This window comes from Chelmon rostratus, chromosome 7, assembly GCF_017976325.1.
Source record: "Chelmon rostratus isolate fCheRos1 chromosome 7, fCheRos1.pri, whole genome shotgun sequence".
Classification (NCBI taxonomy): Eukaryota; Metazoa; Chordata; class Actinopteri; order Chaetodontiformes; family Chaetodontidae; genus Chelmon; species Chelmon rostratus.
The window spans coordinates 19179827-19194281 of NC_055664.1; the positions used below are offsets into that span (position 1 = coordinate 19179827).

Below are 14455 nucleotides of genomic sequence, written 5' to 3' on the forward strand. Positions count from 1 at the left end.
AAATAACAGTTACAGTTAAATGACCAACTGGCCTGATCCAATATGTATTCTTCATTCATTCTGTTGAGATCTTCCCCTGAAATTGTCAATATATGAAAAACAAGTTACCTGCTTTTTAACGTCAGCAATGATTTTACTGTAAAGAAACTGGAATCAATAAAGAACATGTTTGTGTGAAACAGATCGCTTATTTTATCATTGTCCATTTCTTTCATCACATTACCTCGCATTTTGGAGACTTTGAATGGCTTTGCCTCAATTTTCACTCGACTAAAAGTCAAACACATAATTAAATCACTTTTTTCGTAACTAATCCCAGTGTTGTTATCATCTGAGCTGTCTGGAGCCTGTCCTGGAACAATTCCCAGTCTGTGACATGGAAACACTCCTGGTGGGTTTCCTTGGCATTCCTCTACAAGCGGGACTGCAAAGCTCTCAATATTTCAAAGAAGGAGATACTGAACAGGAGACAGTTTCAGGCGAGGACGAGGACGAGGACGATCTTTTGGCAATAGCTCAGAAACGCAGACAGAGACATCAAGGAGCCCCTTGAGTGCTCAGAAGAGATCATCAGGTGATGGAAGTCCATCAAATGGGATCCCAGCCAAAAGGTCATCTGCACACCCACCGTTGGATGCATGCAAGGACCTCATCGCCCTTTTACCAGTGAAGACGAACAGAGGGCGCTGCAGACACTGCAATGCAGGATATAATAACACCATATTCTGGGTTAAAGGACCCCAAGCAGCTTTGGGACTCTCTCGTCACTGTCCATTTCATCTTCTCCTGACTTACTGGCAGAAACTAGTATCTAGTTAGACTGTGGTCAAATCTATGAGCTGGACCAGTGAGGCAGAGCTGAAATTAAAGGCCTTTTACTGCACTGATTGGATTGTTTTTGTGGGTGTCAGGAAGGTGGGAATTTAAGGGGAAACTAAGAGGTGAACCCAGATGCAGACACTCGGGGAGCGCAGATTCAAATAAAACAAATTTATTAGACACAAAGAAAACCAATGAAAACCAAAACTCGGGAACTATGATTCCAGACACACTAGGAAAAAAGGATTCACACAGAGAACAAAGACAACACCAGGAAACATTGAATTAACACAAACACGCAACACAACAGAGCAGGGGATAAGACTAAGATGACTATCAATGTATAAAATAAAGAACAGAAAACTCTCTCGAAGGAGGAACAAATGGCTATGAAAGACCTTAAGAACCCGACAAAGACAGGGAGGAAGACATGGACTTAAATACGCAAGGGGGAACATGAATGACACACAGGTGAAACACATCAGACAATCACAAGGGTGGGAAAACACAGGAAGTAAAGCAAACAAAGAAACAAAACATGTCCCTTCAAAATAAAACAGGACGTGACAAAATCCAGACAACACAGAAGGGGAAACTTTAACAAAAAAACGGCATGCACAGCATGGGTCATGACAGTGGGTACAGCTACAGACATCTCACTCACACTGTGACATCTTATGTTTGAGGTCTTGTGCGCCAAATAAAACTTGTGCACATACTTGAATCGAATTTTGTACAACCATGCCAGAAATACACTGGCAAAGGAGATCTGAGTAGCAAAGAGAACCTAGACTGACAAGCTGTTTTTAGCCAACAACCCTGCATCAGTGGGCCTGTTTATCGGCCGTCCCAGATCAGGTGACTGTGTAACATTCTGGATCCTGTCATGCTGTTTCCTGTTTTATTTTTGTCACTCTACCTCTTGTGTCATTTCAGTTTCCTGTGTTTTCCCGCCTCTCATCAACCCCACCTGAGGCCACTTACTCACCTGCCCCTGATTGCCTTCCTTCCCTTCCCTGTTTGTATATACCCCCTCAAGCTCCTCATGTCTCTGCCAGATTGTCTTTGTTCCCTGCGACTTCACCTCGTGTTTTTTGCTGTGTTTGGCTCCCAAGTTTGGTTAGACCTTCCCTGCTATTGATTTTGAAGAGTTCTGCCTTTTTCCTGTCTGTTTTGTTTGCCTTAGTGGACTCCTTGTGTTTGCCTTTTTTTTTTTTTTTGGATCATAGTAAAGACAGTAATTTTAGGTTTGAACGTCACTCTGCCTCCTGTGTTTTTCTCTGCATCTGAGTCTGAGCTCACCAGGGCTGTTACAGACTGAAAGATTTGAGTGCTCTCTATCAGTGGGATTCAGCCTAATTCTGCTGTTGATGCATTTCTTAATGTTTTTATTTGTACATTTAAAATGTATCTGCAGAGTTCTGCATGTAAAGATACAGTGGATGTTTAATCCAACAGCTAAAGCTATATACATATATACCCAAATTTTTCCGGCTGGGGATTAATAAAGTTTTATCTTATCTTATATCCAAGACATACCCAAAGTAAATTGAAAGCTGTTCCTTGCATATGCATGTTTTTCGTCTCTTTTAAATGTAACACTCAAAGTCATTGAAGTTTGAACACACTGCAGGTGAAAGTTTTGATTTCTCCCTGAATATTTTTTGACAAATAGATGCCTGCAGATTTTGGGTATCTATGCTTGTGTTTAGGCTATATATCTTTATATTGAGGCCCTTTAGTATATTTATCAGTATAAACCCTGTATAATATCCCTTTTTGTGCTCCCTTCCTTGATTTGACCGGAAATTACCCACTGAAGCAGCATCTCCTTGTTTTCAGAATTTCATTGGGTATATGCAGTGCCAGTCATCTGCACAAGCAGTTGCAATTGGCTCAGCCTACATGAAAGAAGAGAAGAAACCACTTATAGAATCAATACTATGTGGTAGATTACAATCTTGAGACATTTAGAAAATATATTTGAATAATGACTAAAAGCACTACAAAAACAATATAAGATCAACAACACATGATATACATATTTTTATTTTTGTTAGGTAGGCATAACTAAGTATACCTGTGTCTTTTGTCCTGCCCCCATAGTACACGCCCCAATGGGTGGTGTGAAAGATTAAACAATGACGGAAAGCATGCAATGGGGATGACATAGCCCCACATATAAAATTAAGTAATGCTGGATGAAGAAACAGTAGTGAGGGGAGGAGGGCAGTCATGGGAGCTCTTCCTGGCAAATATTTCCTCTCGTGTGTTTGCCTTATGTTGTTCTTTTTCTCTTTCTCCTCCGAATCTTCCTCTTTTTCCTCGTCTTGTAAATTACGGAGAAAGTTTCATCCTGTTGAAATGAACAAGCCTGGTGATGTGGTCCTCGGTGGGCTATTTGAGGTCCACTACAGCTCTGTTTTCCCTGAGTGGACATTTACCTCAGAGCCACAACAGCCCACCTGCAAAGGGTAAGTTTCACACAAATACAGCACACAGCCTGGATCTGTGCAAATTATGCTGTCTGCTCAGACTATTCATGGCAAGGATGAAAATGCCACTGTGCTGAAATACTTAGGAAACATAAATAGTGCCACTTTTTACCACTTTGCATTATAACTATTGAAATGTTCTAATATTTCTGTTAAAAGTGTGTATTTTTGTAAAAAAAATGTTTATTAACCAACTTCTTAAACAGCCATCATACTTTTGGTGTTTAATAGTAGTATTTTATGTGCTAGCTTTGACACTCTAGGTTTCAGGCATGCCATGACCATGGCCTTTGCTATTGATGAGATCAACAAGAACTCCAATCTGCTCCCTAATGTGTCTCTGGGATACAGTCTTTCTGATAACTGTGGTGCACTTGTTGTTGGATTCAGTGCTGCATTGTTACTTGCAAGTGGGCGAGAGGAGCAGTTTCTACTTCAGCAGAACTGTTTCGGGACCCCCCCAGTCCTGGGGATTGTTGGTGATTCCCCCTCTACATTTTCTATTGCCACCTCCAACGTACTAGGTTTATACAAAATACCCATTGTAAGTCTCCCGTCCTCTATACTTTCAACTGTTCTATCTTTACTGCATTTGAATGAATGGCATTTTTAAAAGTCATACATTGTTGAAATATGAAAATATTTCCAGTGGGTCTGACTTGCACGAGATGAACCATTTGATGTTATACTGTTTATTTCTTTACAGGTGAGTTATTTTTCCACATGTTCCTGCCTGAGTGATCGGCAACGGTTTCCATCCTTCTTTAGAACAATTCCAAGTGATGCTTTCCAGGTGAATCACCATTACTGAGTTTAGACCTGTCAAACTGTGTCTGTGTCAGGCAGTATAACAAGAAATTGTCAGTTGATGACAGAGACCATTTCTCTTCATCAGGTCAATTATGTGTGATTACATTGTGAAGCATTTCAGAATATCTTTCATGTTCATTACAATAATTTAAGTTATTTGTATCTTTAATTTTAGTATATTTTTCTGTAAAATAATCCATTCATATTGATATATCCATTTAGGTATGGGCTATGATTCAGATTCTAAAACACTTTGGCTGGACTTGGGTAGGCCTCCTGGTCAGTGATGATGATTATGGACTCCATGTTGCCCGGTCCTTCCAATCTGACCTCACTCAGTCTGGTGGAGGTTGTCTGGCCTACTTAGAGGTCTTACCCTTGGACAGTGAATCAACTGAACTCGGGAGGATTGTACATTTGATAAAGACATCAACAGCTCGTGTGGTTATGGTGTTTGCACATGAGTTTCATATGATTCATCTGATGGAAGAGGTTGGAATGACAGTAGATATAACTTCAAAATCAATGATTTTAAGAAACATAACATGATGAATGATTTATTTATGTTGTTTATGTGTTAAATCTCAGTTCCAATTAAGCCATTGTCATGAGTCCACCAGCCATAAGATAAAGCCATAAAAAATCCCTTGAACTATATGAAGTTGTTTTGTTTATAAAGGGGAGCTCACAAAAAGAATACATAACATTTATGCATTTTGAGAAAACTCAGCCCACCTATTGTGCATGAAACAGCAGAAGTGCTTGTGCACCTAAGATTATACTGACCACTCCTTGTTTGAAATAGATAGCAACATGCAGAGCGTATGTTAAATTCTGGGTCACATCTTTCACATTTGTGCTTACATGACTGACAAAATGCCAAACAAAGGAATTGTTGGACATAAATCAATACTTGCTGCAAAGCACACAGTATTTTTTTTCAGCAGAACTCTGAAACATATATTTTATATCATGCTATACACAGGTGGCAAGACAGAATGCGACTGGCCGGCAGTGGATAGCAAGTGAAGCTTGGACAGCATCGACTGTGCTCCATACACCTCGCCTCATGCCGTACCTGAGGGGCACACTGGGCATCGCCATTCGTCGAGGAGAGATACCAGGCCTCAGGGAGTTCCTCTTGAAAATACGACCTGACCACAATGACAATGACAACCATGGAAATAATATGGTCTCAGTTTGTTCTAAAATAACAATAAGAAACAATAACAGATCATAAACAATATATTTTCATTTCTGCCAATATTGATTTTATTATGCGTTGTATTTCAGGTGAGACAGTTTTGGGAATCCACATTTCAATGTAGATTTGATCCAGCAGGTTTGGTGGAAGCTGGAGGAGCACTGTGCACTGGACAGGAAGACATTGAAATGGTGGGGACTGAGTTTTTTGATGTGTCTGACCTCAGGCCTGAGTATAATATCTACAAAGCTGTGTATGCTCTTGCGTATGCACTCGATGACATGCTGCAGTGTGAACCAGGGAGGGGTCCTTTCAGCGGGCACAGCTGTGCCACTTTACAAAAACTGGAGCCATGGCAGGTGTGATCTGAATTTACACACCACATGTTCACATTTTAAAAATAGCTGTGACACTGTTAAGCACTTACTGACTTTGTTGGTACAGAATGTTTTTTAAAACATATTTGTAAGAAGACATTGGAATGACAACTACAAACTTGATTATTTTCTTTCAAAAAGTAAGTATTTAATTACAGAGATAGCAGAATTAAACCCATTTCGATTCTATTTTGTGACAGGGTTGTGACTAATGCTAATAAGCTAGTGATACAAAAAATCAGTTTGAATTTCAGGTTGTCTCAATACTTACACAAAAACTACACAGTAAAAAGGTCATGATTTTGTTTCAAATCACTTGAACAGTGAGATAAACTTCCTCTTGGATAAAATCTGACACACTTCTTATCTGTTTATTTTTATTTCTGTCATCCATTTCCAGCTTCTGCATTATTTGCAAAAGGTCAACTTCACCACAAAATTTGGTGATCAAGTGTCATTTGATGAGAATGGTGATGTCTTACCAATCTATGATATCGTCAACTGGCTCTGGCTCCCTGATGGAAGAACTGAAGTTCAGAATGTGGGTGAGGTTAAAAGGTCGGACTCCAAAGGTGAAGAACTCACAATTGATGAAGACAAAATCTTCTGGAACTTTGAATCGAACAAGGTTGTTTGTGCTCTTTCAGACAACCTTCCAATTTTTGGACTTTAGATCTTAGCAGTATAGAATAATGTAGAGTGACAGATTGATTTTTCTCCATACAGCCTCCCCAGTCAGTTTGCAGTGAGAGCTGCCCTCCAGGTACCCGCATGGCCAGAAAGAAAGGGGAACCTGAGTGCTGTTTTGACTGCATCACATGTTCTGAGGGAAAGATCAGCAATGAGACTGGTCTGTGTTCATGATGATTTTTTTTTTTTTTTTTTTAATAATATAGTATCCTGCACAAGAATGTACCTCACCATCTTCCCCTTTTTGTCAGATTCCATGGAGTGCACCAGTTGTCCAGAGGACTTCTGGTCCAGCCCTGAGCATGACCACTGTGTGCCAAAGAAAATTGAGTTCCTCTCCTACCATGAGCCTCTGGGTATCTGCTTGACTGCTGCATCATTGTTGGGTACATGTGTCAGTGCTGTTGTCCTGGGGGTCTTCACCTATCATTGCAGCACACCCGTGGTACGAGCCAACAATTCAGAACTTAGTTTCCTGCTTTTGGTATCACTTAAACTATGTTTCCTGTGTTCATTGCTGTTTATCGGCCGTCCCAGGCTGTGGACATGCCAGCTGAGACATGCAGCATTTGGGATCAGCTTTGTGCTTTGTGTCTCATGCATCCTGGTGAAAACCATGGTGGTTCTGGCTGTGTTCAAGGCCTCCGAGCCAGGAGGTGCAGCCAGTCTGAAGTGGTTTGGTGCTGTGCAGCAGAGAGGGACAGTAATGGCTCTTACTTCTATCCAGGCAGCAATTTGCACTGCCTGGCTTGTCTCTTCCTCACCAACTCCGCATAAAAACACTCAATACCACAATGATAAGATCGTTTTTGAGTGTGTTGTTGGGTCCACAGTTGGTTTTGCAGTGTTACTTGGCTATATTGGCTTATTGGCTATCCTTAGCTTCCTGTTAGCATTTCTCGCAAGGAATCTTCCAGACAACTTCAACGAGGCCAAGTTCATTACTTTTAGTATGCTGATCTTCTGTGCTGTGTGGGTGGCCTTTGTCCCTGCTTATGTCAACTCTCCAGGTAAATATGCAGATGCAGTGGAGGTGTTTGCCATCCTGGCCTCCAGTTTTGGTCTCTTGGTAGCACTGTTTGGACCCAAATGTTACATAATCTTGCTGAGACCAGACTGGAACACAAAGAAAGCTATAATGGGTCGAGGAAAATCCAGCTCATAAAAATAACAGTCACAGTTAAATGACCAACTGGCCTGTTCCAATATGTATTCTTCATTCATTCTGTTGACATCTGCCCCTGAAATTGCCAATGTATAAAATACACGTAACCAGCTTTTTAACGTCAGCAATGATTTCACTGTAAAGAAACTGGAAGCAATAAAGAACATGTTTGTGTGAAACAGATCGCTTATTTTATCATTGTCCATTTCTTTCATCATCACATTCCCTCGCATTTTGGAGACTTTGAATGGCTTTGCCTCAATTTTCATTCCACTAAAAGTCAAACATGAAATTAAATCAATTTTCATGTAACTAATCCTAGTGTTGTTATCATCTGAGCTGTCTGGAGCCTGTCCTGCAACAATTCCCAGTCTGTGACATGGAAACACTCCTGGTGGGTTTCCTTGGCATTCCTCTACAAGCGGGACTGCAAAGCTCTCAATATTTCAAAGAAGGAGATACTGAACAGGAGACAGTTTCAGGCACAACTAGCATCCTCTCTCATCCTGGTGAGTACAACACTCAACACACCAAGGAGAGGACGACCATCTTTGGGCAATAGCTCAGAAACACAGACAGAGACATCAAGGAGCCCCATGAGTGCTCAGAAGAGATCATCAGGTGATGGAAGTCCATCAAATGGGATCCCAGCCAAAAGGTCATCTGCACACCCACCGTTGGATGCATGCAAGGACCTCATCGCCCTTTTACCAGTGAAGACGAACAGAGGGCGCTGCAGACACTGCAATGCAGGATATACCAACACCATATTCTGGGTTAAAGGACCCCCTGCATCTCTGGGACTCTCTCGTCACTTTCCATTTCATCTTCTCCTGACTTACTGGCAGAAACTAGTATCTAGTTAGACTGTGGTCAAATCTATGAGCTGGACCAGTGAGGCAGAGCTGAAATTAAAGGCCTTTTACTGCACTGATTGAATTGTTTATGTGGGTACAGCTACAAACATCTCACTGACACTGTGACGTCTTATGTGTGAGGTCTTGTGCGCCAAATAAAACTTGTGTAAATACTTCAACTGAATTTTGTACAAGCATGCCAGAAACACACTGGTAAAGGAGATCTGAGTAGCAAAGATAACCTAGACTGACAAGCTGTTTTTAGCCAACAACCTTGCATCAGTGGGCCTGCATTTCAGGTGACTGAAAGATTTCAGTGCTCTCTTTTGAATGTGATTAGTTATTATTATCAGTGGGATTCAGCCTTATTCTGCTGTTGATGTATTACTTAATGTTTTTATTTTACATTTAAAATGTATCTGCAGAGTTCTGCATGTAAAAATACAGTGGTTGTTTAATCCAACAGCTAAAGCTATATACATCAAAACCCAAATTTCTCCGGCTGGGGATTAATAAAGTTTTATCTTATCTTATATCCAAGACATACCCAAAGTAAATTGAAAGCTGTTCCTTGCATATGCATGGTTTTGGTCTCTTTTAAATGAAACACTCAAAGTAATTCAAGTTTGAACACACTGTAGGTAAAAGTTTTTATTTCTCCCTGAATATTTTTTTGCAAATAGATGCCTGCAGATGACTATACCTGGGCCTTATTCGCTGGAAAACACAGCAGGACCACAATATAAGGCCATACCCAAGTCCAAGTTCCAAAAGAAATTGATGACAATACCACAGAAATTGTATGCTTTAAATCTGTTTGTCTGAAGGTTTGTGTAGGTCTTCTCCAAAAAATATTTATTTAGACAAAGATCTGTATTTATCTCAGGCAATAAATACTTAGGTCATCTATATTCATATTTGGGTATCTATGCTTATGTTAAGGCCATATATCTTTATATTTAGGCCGTTTAGTATATTTATCAGTCATCAAAAAGTGATATACTTATTTTCATTTTTGTTAGATAAACATAATTAAGTTTACCTGTGTCTTGTGTCCTGCACCCACAGCACACACCCTAATGGGTGGTGTGAAAGATTAAACGATGACGGAAAGCATGCAATGGAGATGACATAGCCCTACATATAAAATTAAGTAATGCTGGATGAAGAAACAGTTGTGAGGAGAGGAGGGCAGTCATGGGAGCTCTTCCTGGCAAATATTTCCTCTCGTGTGTTTACCTTATGTTGTTCTTTTTCTCTTTCTCCTCCGAATCTTCCTCTTTTTCCTCGTCTTGTAAATTACGGAGAAAGTTTCATCCTGTTGAAATGAACAAGCCTGGTGATGTGGTCCTCGGTGGGCTATTTGAGGTCCACTACAGCTCTGTTTTCCCTGAGTGGACATTTACCTCAGAGCCACAACAGCCCACCTGCAAAGGGTAAGTTTCACACAAATACAGCACACAGCCTGGATCTGTGCAAATTATGCTGTCTGCTCAGACTATTCATGGCAAGGATGAAAATGCCACTGTGCTGAAATACTTATGAAACAAAAATAGTGCCACTTTTTACCACTTTGCATTATAACTATTGAAATGTTCTAATATTTCTGTAAAAAGTGTGCAAGTCTGTAATATTTTTGTCCATCGTCAATTTCGCAATTTTGTTTATTAACCCACTTCTCACACAGCCATCATACTTTTGGTGTTTAATAGCGGTATTTTATGTGCTAGATTTAAAACTCTAGGTTTTAGGCATGCCATGACCATGGCCTTTGCTATTGATGAGATCAACAAGAACTCCAATCTGCTCCCTCATGTGTCTCTGGGCTACAGTCTTTCTGATAACTGTGGTGCACTTGTTATTGGATTAAGTGCTGCATTATTGCTTGCAAGTGGGCGAGAGGAGCAGTTTCTGCTTCAGCAGAACTGTTTTGGGACCCCCCCAGTCCTGGGGATTGTTGGTGATGCCCCCTCTACATTTTCTATTGCCACCTCCGACGTACTAGGTTTATACAAAATGCCCATTGTAAGTCTCCCGTCCTCTATACTTTCAGCTGTTCTATCTTTACTGCATATGAATGAATGGCATTTTTAAAAGTCATACATTGTTGAAATATGAAAATATTTCCACTGGGTCTGACTTGCATGAGATGAACCATTTGATGTTATACTGTTTATTTCTTTACAGGTGAGTTATTATTCCACATGCTCCTGCCTGAGTGATCAGCAACGGTTTCCATCCTTCTTTAGAACAATCCCAAGTGATGCTTTCCAGGTGAATCACCATTACTGAGTTTAGACCTGTCAAACTGTGTCTGTGTCAGGCAGTATAACAAGAAATTGTCAGTTGATTACAGAGACCTTTTCTTTTCTCTTCATCAGGTCAATTATGTGTGATTACATTGTGAAGCATTTTAAGAATATCTTTCATATTCATTACAATAATTTAAGGTAACTGTAAATTTAATTGTAATCCATTTTTCTGGAAAATAATCCAATCATATTAATGCATTTAGGTATGGGCTATGATTCAGATTCTAAAACACTTTGGCTGGACTTGGGTAGGCCTCCTGGTCAGTGATGATGATTATGGACTCCATGTTGCCCGGTCCTTCCAATCTGACCTCACTCAGTCTGGTGGAGGATGTCTGGCCTACTTAGAGGTCTTACCCCGGGACGGTGAACAAACTGAACTCAGGAGGATTGTACATTTGATTAAGACATCAACAGCTCGTGTGGTTATGGTGTTTGCAAATGAGTTTGATCTGATTCATCTAATGGAAGAGGTTGGAATGACAGTGAAAATAATTTCAAAATCAATGATTTTAAGAAACATAACATGATGATTTATTTATTAATTTATCTTGTTTTTGTGTTTCTCCAAATCAAAATTCGCTTACCACAATCCTGTCAGTCATTATTAATTTCAGTCAAATCTCAGTTCCAATTAAGTCATTGTCATGTCAAAATCTTTGACATTGTTTGGTAACTTTACCTGTACCTTTACCATGAAACAGACATTTCCACTTGTTGAAGATTCTGATTCCCTTAAACATGAATACATTGGATGGTTTCCATCAGTGTGTGGACATGACAAGTCCACTAGCTATAAGTAAAAGGCATAAAAACATCCTCGAATTATATGAAGTTGGAATACTTAACATTTATGCATTTTGAGAAAGCTCAGCCCATTCATTATGCATGAAAGCTTGTGCACCTAAGTTTACACTGACCACTCCTTGTTTGAAATAGATAGCAACAGAGCGTATGTTAAATTTTGTGTCACATCTTTCACATTTGTGCTTACATGACTGACAAAATGCCAAACAAAGGAATTGCTGTACACAAATCAATACTTGCTGCAAAGTATTGATTTGTGTACTTTTTTTCAGCAGATCTCTGAAACATATATCTTATATCATGCTATACACAGGTGGCAAGACAGAATGCGACTGGCCGGCAGTGGATAGCAAGTGAAGCTTGGACAGCATCGACTGTGCTCCATACACCTCGCCTCATGCCGTACCTGAGGGGCACACTGGGCATCGCCATTCGTCGAGGAGAGATACCAGGCCTCAGGGAGTTCCTTTTGAAAATACGACCTGACAACAGTGACAATGACAACCAAGGAAATAATATGGTCTCAGTTTTATCTAAATAAACAATAAGAAACAATAACAGATCATTCACAATATATTGTCATTTCTGCCAATATTGACTTTATTATGCATTGTATTTCAGGTGCGACAGTTTTGGGAATCCACATTTCAATGTAGATTTGATCCAGCAGGTTTGGTGGAAGCTGGAGGAGCACTGTGCACTGGACAGGAAGACATTGAAATGGTGGGGACTGAGTTTTTTGATGTGTCTGACCTCAGGCCTGAGTATAATATCTACAAAGCTGTGTATGCTCTTGCGTATGCACTCGATGACATGCTGCAGTGTGAACCAGGGAGGGGTCCTTTCAGCGGGCACAGCTGTGCCACTTTACAAAAACTGGAGCCATGGCAGGTGTGATCTGAATTTACACACCACATGTTCACATTTTAAAAATAGCTGTGACACGGTTTAGCACTTACTGAGTGACTTTGTTTGTACAGAATGTTTTTTAAAACATATTTGTAAGAAGACATTGGAATGACAACTATGAACATGATTATTTTCTTTCAAAAAGTAAGTATTTAATTGCAGAGATAGTAGAATTAAACCCATTTCTATTTTATTTTGTGACAGGGTTGTGACCAATGCTAACAAGCTAGTTATACAAAACATCAGTTTGAATTTCAGGTTGTCTCAATACTTAATAAATAAAAATGACACAGTAAAAAGTTCATGATTTTGTTTCAAATCACTTGATAAACAGTAGATAAACTTCCTTTTGGATGAAATCTGACACACTTCTTATCTGTTTATTTTTATTTCTGTCATCCATTTCCAGCTTCTGCATTATTTGCAAAGGGTCAATTTCACCACAAATTTTGGTGATCAAGTATCATTTGATGAGAATGGTGATGCCTTACCAATCTATGATATTGTCTACTGGCTGTGGCTCCCTGATGGAAGAACTGAAATTCAGCATGTGGGTGAGGTTAAAAGGTCGGATTCCAAAGGTGAAGAACTCACAATTGATGAAGACAAAATCTTCTGGAACTTTGAATCGAACAAGGTTGTTCATTCAGACAACTTTCCAATTTTTGGACTTTAGATCTTAGCAGTATAATGCAGAGTTATGGATTGATTGTTTTCCATACAGCCTCCCCGGTCAGTGTGCAGTGAGAGCTGCCCACCAGGTACTCGCATGGCCAGAAAGAAAGGGGAACCTGAGTGCTGTTTTGACTGCATCACATGTTCTGAGGGAAAGATCAGCAATGAGACTGGTCTGTGTTCATGATGAATGTTTGTTTTGTTTTGTTTTTTATAGTATTTAATATCCTGCACAAAAATGTACCTCACCATCTTCTCCATTTTGTCAGATTCCATGGAGTGCACCAGTTGTCCAGAGGACTTCTGGTCCAGCCCCGAGCATGACCACTGTGTACCTAAGAAAATTGAGTTCCTCTCCTACCATGAGCCTCTGGGTATCTGCTTGACTGCTGCATCATTGCTGGGTACATGTATCAGTGCTGTTGTCCTGGGGGTCTTCACCTATCATCGCAGCACACCCATGGTACGAGCCAACAATTCAGAACTGAGTTTCCTGCTTTTGGTATCACTTAAGTTGTGTTTCCTGTGTTCACTGCTGTTTATCGGCCGTCCCAGACTGTGGACATGCCAGCTGAGACATGCAGCATTTGGGATCAGCTTTGTGCTTTGTGTCTCATGCATCCTGGTGAAAACCATGGTGGTTCTGGCTGTGTTCAAGGCCTCCAAGCCAGGAGGTGGAGCCAGTCTGAAGTGGTTTGGTGCTGTGCAGCAGAGGGGGACAGTAATGGTTCTTACTTCTATCCAGGCAGCAATTTGCACAGCCTGGCTTGTCTCTTCCTCACCAACTCCGCATAAAAACACTAAATACCACAATGATAAGATTGTTTATGAGTGTGTTGTTGGGTCCACAGTTGGTTTTGCAGTGTTACTTGGCTATATTGGCTTATTGGCTATCCTTAGCTTCCTGTTAGCATTTCTGGCAAGGAATCTTCCAGACAACTTCAACGAGGCCAAGCTCATTACTTTTAGTATGCTGATCTTCTGTGCTGTGTGGGTGGCCTTTGTCCCTGCTTATGTCAACTCTCCAGGTAAATATGCAGATGCAGTGGAGGTGTTTGCCATCCTGGCCTCCAGTTTTGGCCTCTTGGTAGCACTGTTTGGACCCAAATGTTACATAATCCTGCTGAGACCAGACTGGAACACAAAGAAAGCTATAATGGGTCGAGGAAAATCCAGCTCATAAAAGTAACAGTTACAGTTAAATGACCAACTGGCCTGTTCCAATATGTATTCTTCATTCATTCTGTTGACATCTTCCCCTGAAATTGCCAATATATGAAATACAAGTAAGCTGCTTTTTCACGTCAGCAATGATTTCACTGTAAAGAAACTGGA

The 14455-nt window shown here is 40.4% G+C and overlaps 2 protein-coding genes across 2 annotated transcripts; both read left to right on the forward strand.

Annotated features, from left to right (window-relative positions):
• The first annotated feature begins 3108 nt into the window (after nt 1-3108).
• LOC121609139 (extracellular calcium-sensing receptor-like) lies at nt 3109-7560 on the forward strand. The gene is made up of 9 exons (XM_041940699.1): nt 3109-3293; nt 3564-3858; nt 4021-4107; nt 4347-4616; nt 5110-5316; nt 5418-5687; nt 6106-6333; nt 6432-6555; nt 6647-7560. Exons 1-9 carry the CDS (start codon nt 3184-3186, stop codon nt 7558-7560), a joined length of 2505 nt encoding a protein of 834 aa, XP_041796633.1. The 5' UTR covers nt 3109-3183.
• A 1714-nt stretch (nt 7561-9274) lies between these two features.
• On the forward strand, nt 9275-14303 carry LOC121609283 (extracellular calcium-sensing receptor-like). Its single transcript, XM_041940870.1, has 10 exons — nt 9275-9303; nt 9671-9853; nt 10148-10442; nt 10605-10691; nt 10933-11202; nt 11850-12056; nt 12158-12427; nt 12855-13082; nt 13170-13293; nt 13390-14303. Exons 2-10 carry the CDS (start codon nt 9744-9746, stop codon nt 14301-14303), a joined length of 2505 nt encoding a protein of 834 aa, XP_041796804.1. The 5' UTR covers nt 9275-9303; nt 9671-9743.
• Nucleotides 14304-14455: the final 152 nt, after the last annotated feature.

Coding starts and splice junctions, on each gene's coding strand:
- LOC121609139 (XM_041940699.1), top strand. CDS start 3,184: ATGAACAAGCCTGGTGATGTGGTCCTCGGTGGGCTATTTGAGGTCCAC. Junction 3,294..3,563: donor CAACAGCCCACCTGCAAAGG/GTAAGTTTCACA, acceptor TTTATGTGCTAG/CTTTGACACTCTAGGTTTCA. Junction 3,859..4,020: donor GTTTATACAAAATACCCATT/GTAAGTCTCCCG, acceptor ATTTCTTTACAG/GTGAGTTATTTTTCCACATG.
- LOC121609283 (XM_041940870.1), top strand. CDS start 9,744: ATGAACAAGCCTGGTGATGTGGTCCTCGGTGGGCTATTTGAGGTCCAC. Junction 12,057..12,157: donor ACAACCAAGGAAATAATATG/GTCTCAGTTTTA, acceptor ATTGTATTTCAG/GTGCGACAGTTTTGGGAATC. Junction 13,083..13,169: donor GGAACTTTGAATCGAACAAG/GTTGTTCATTCA, acceptor TTTTCCATACAG/CCTCCCCGGTCAGTGTGCAG.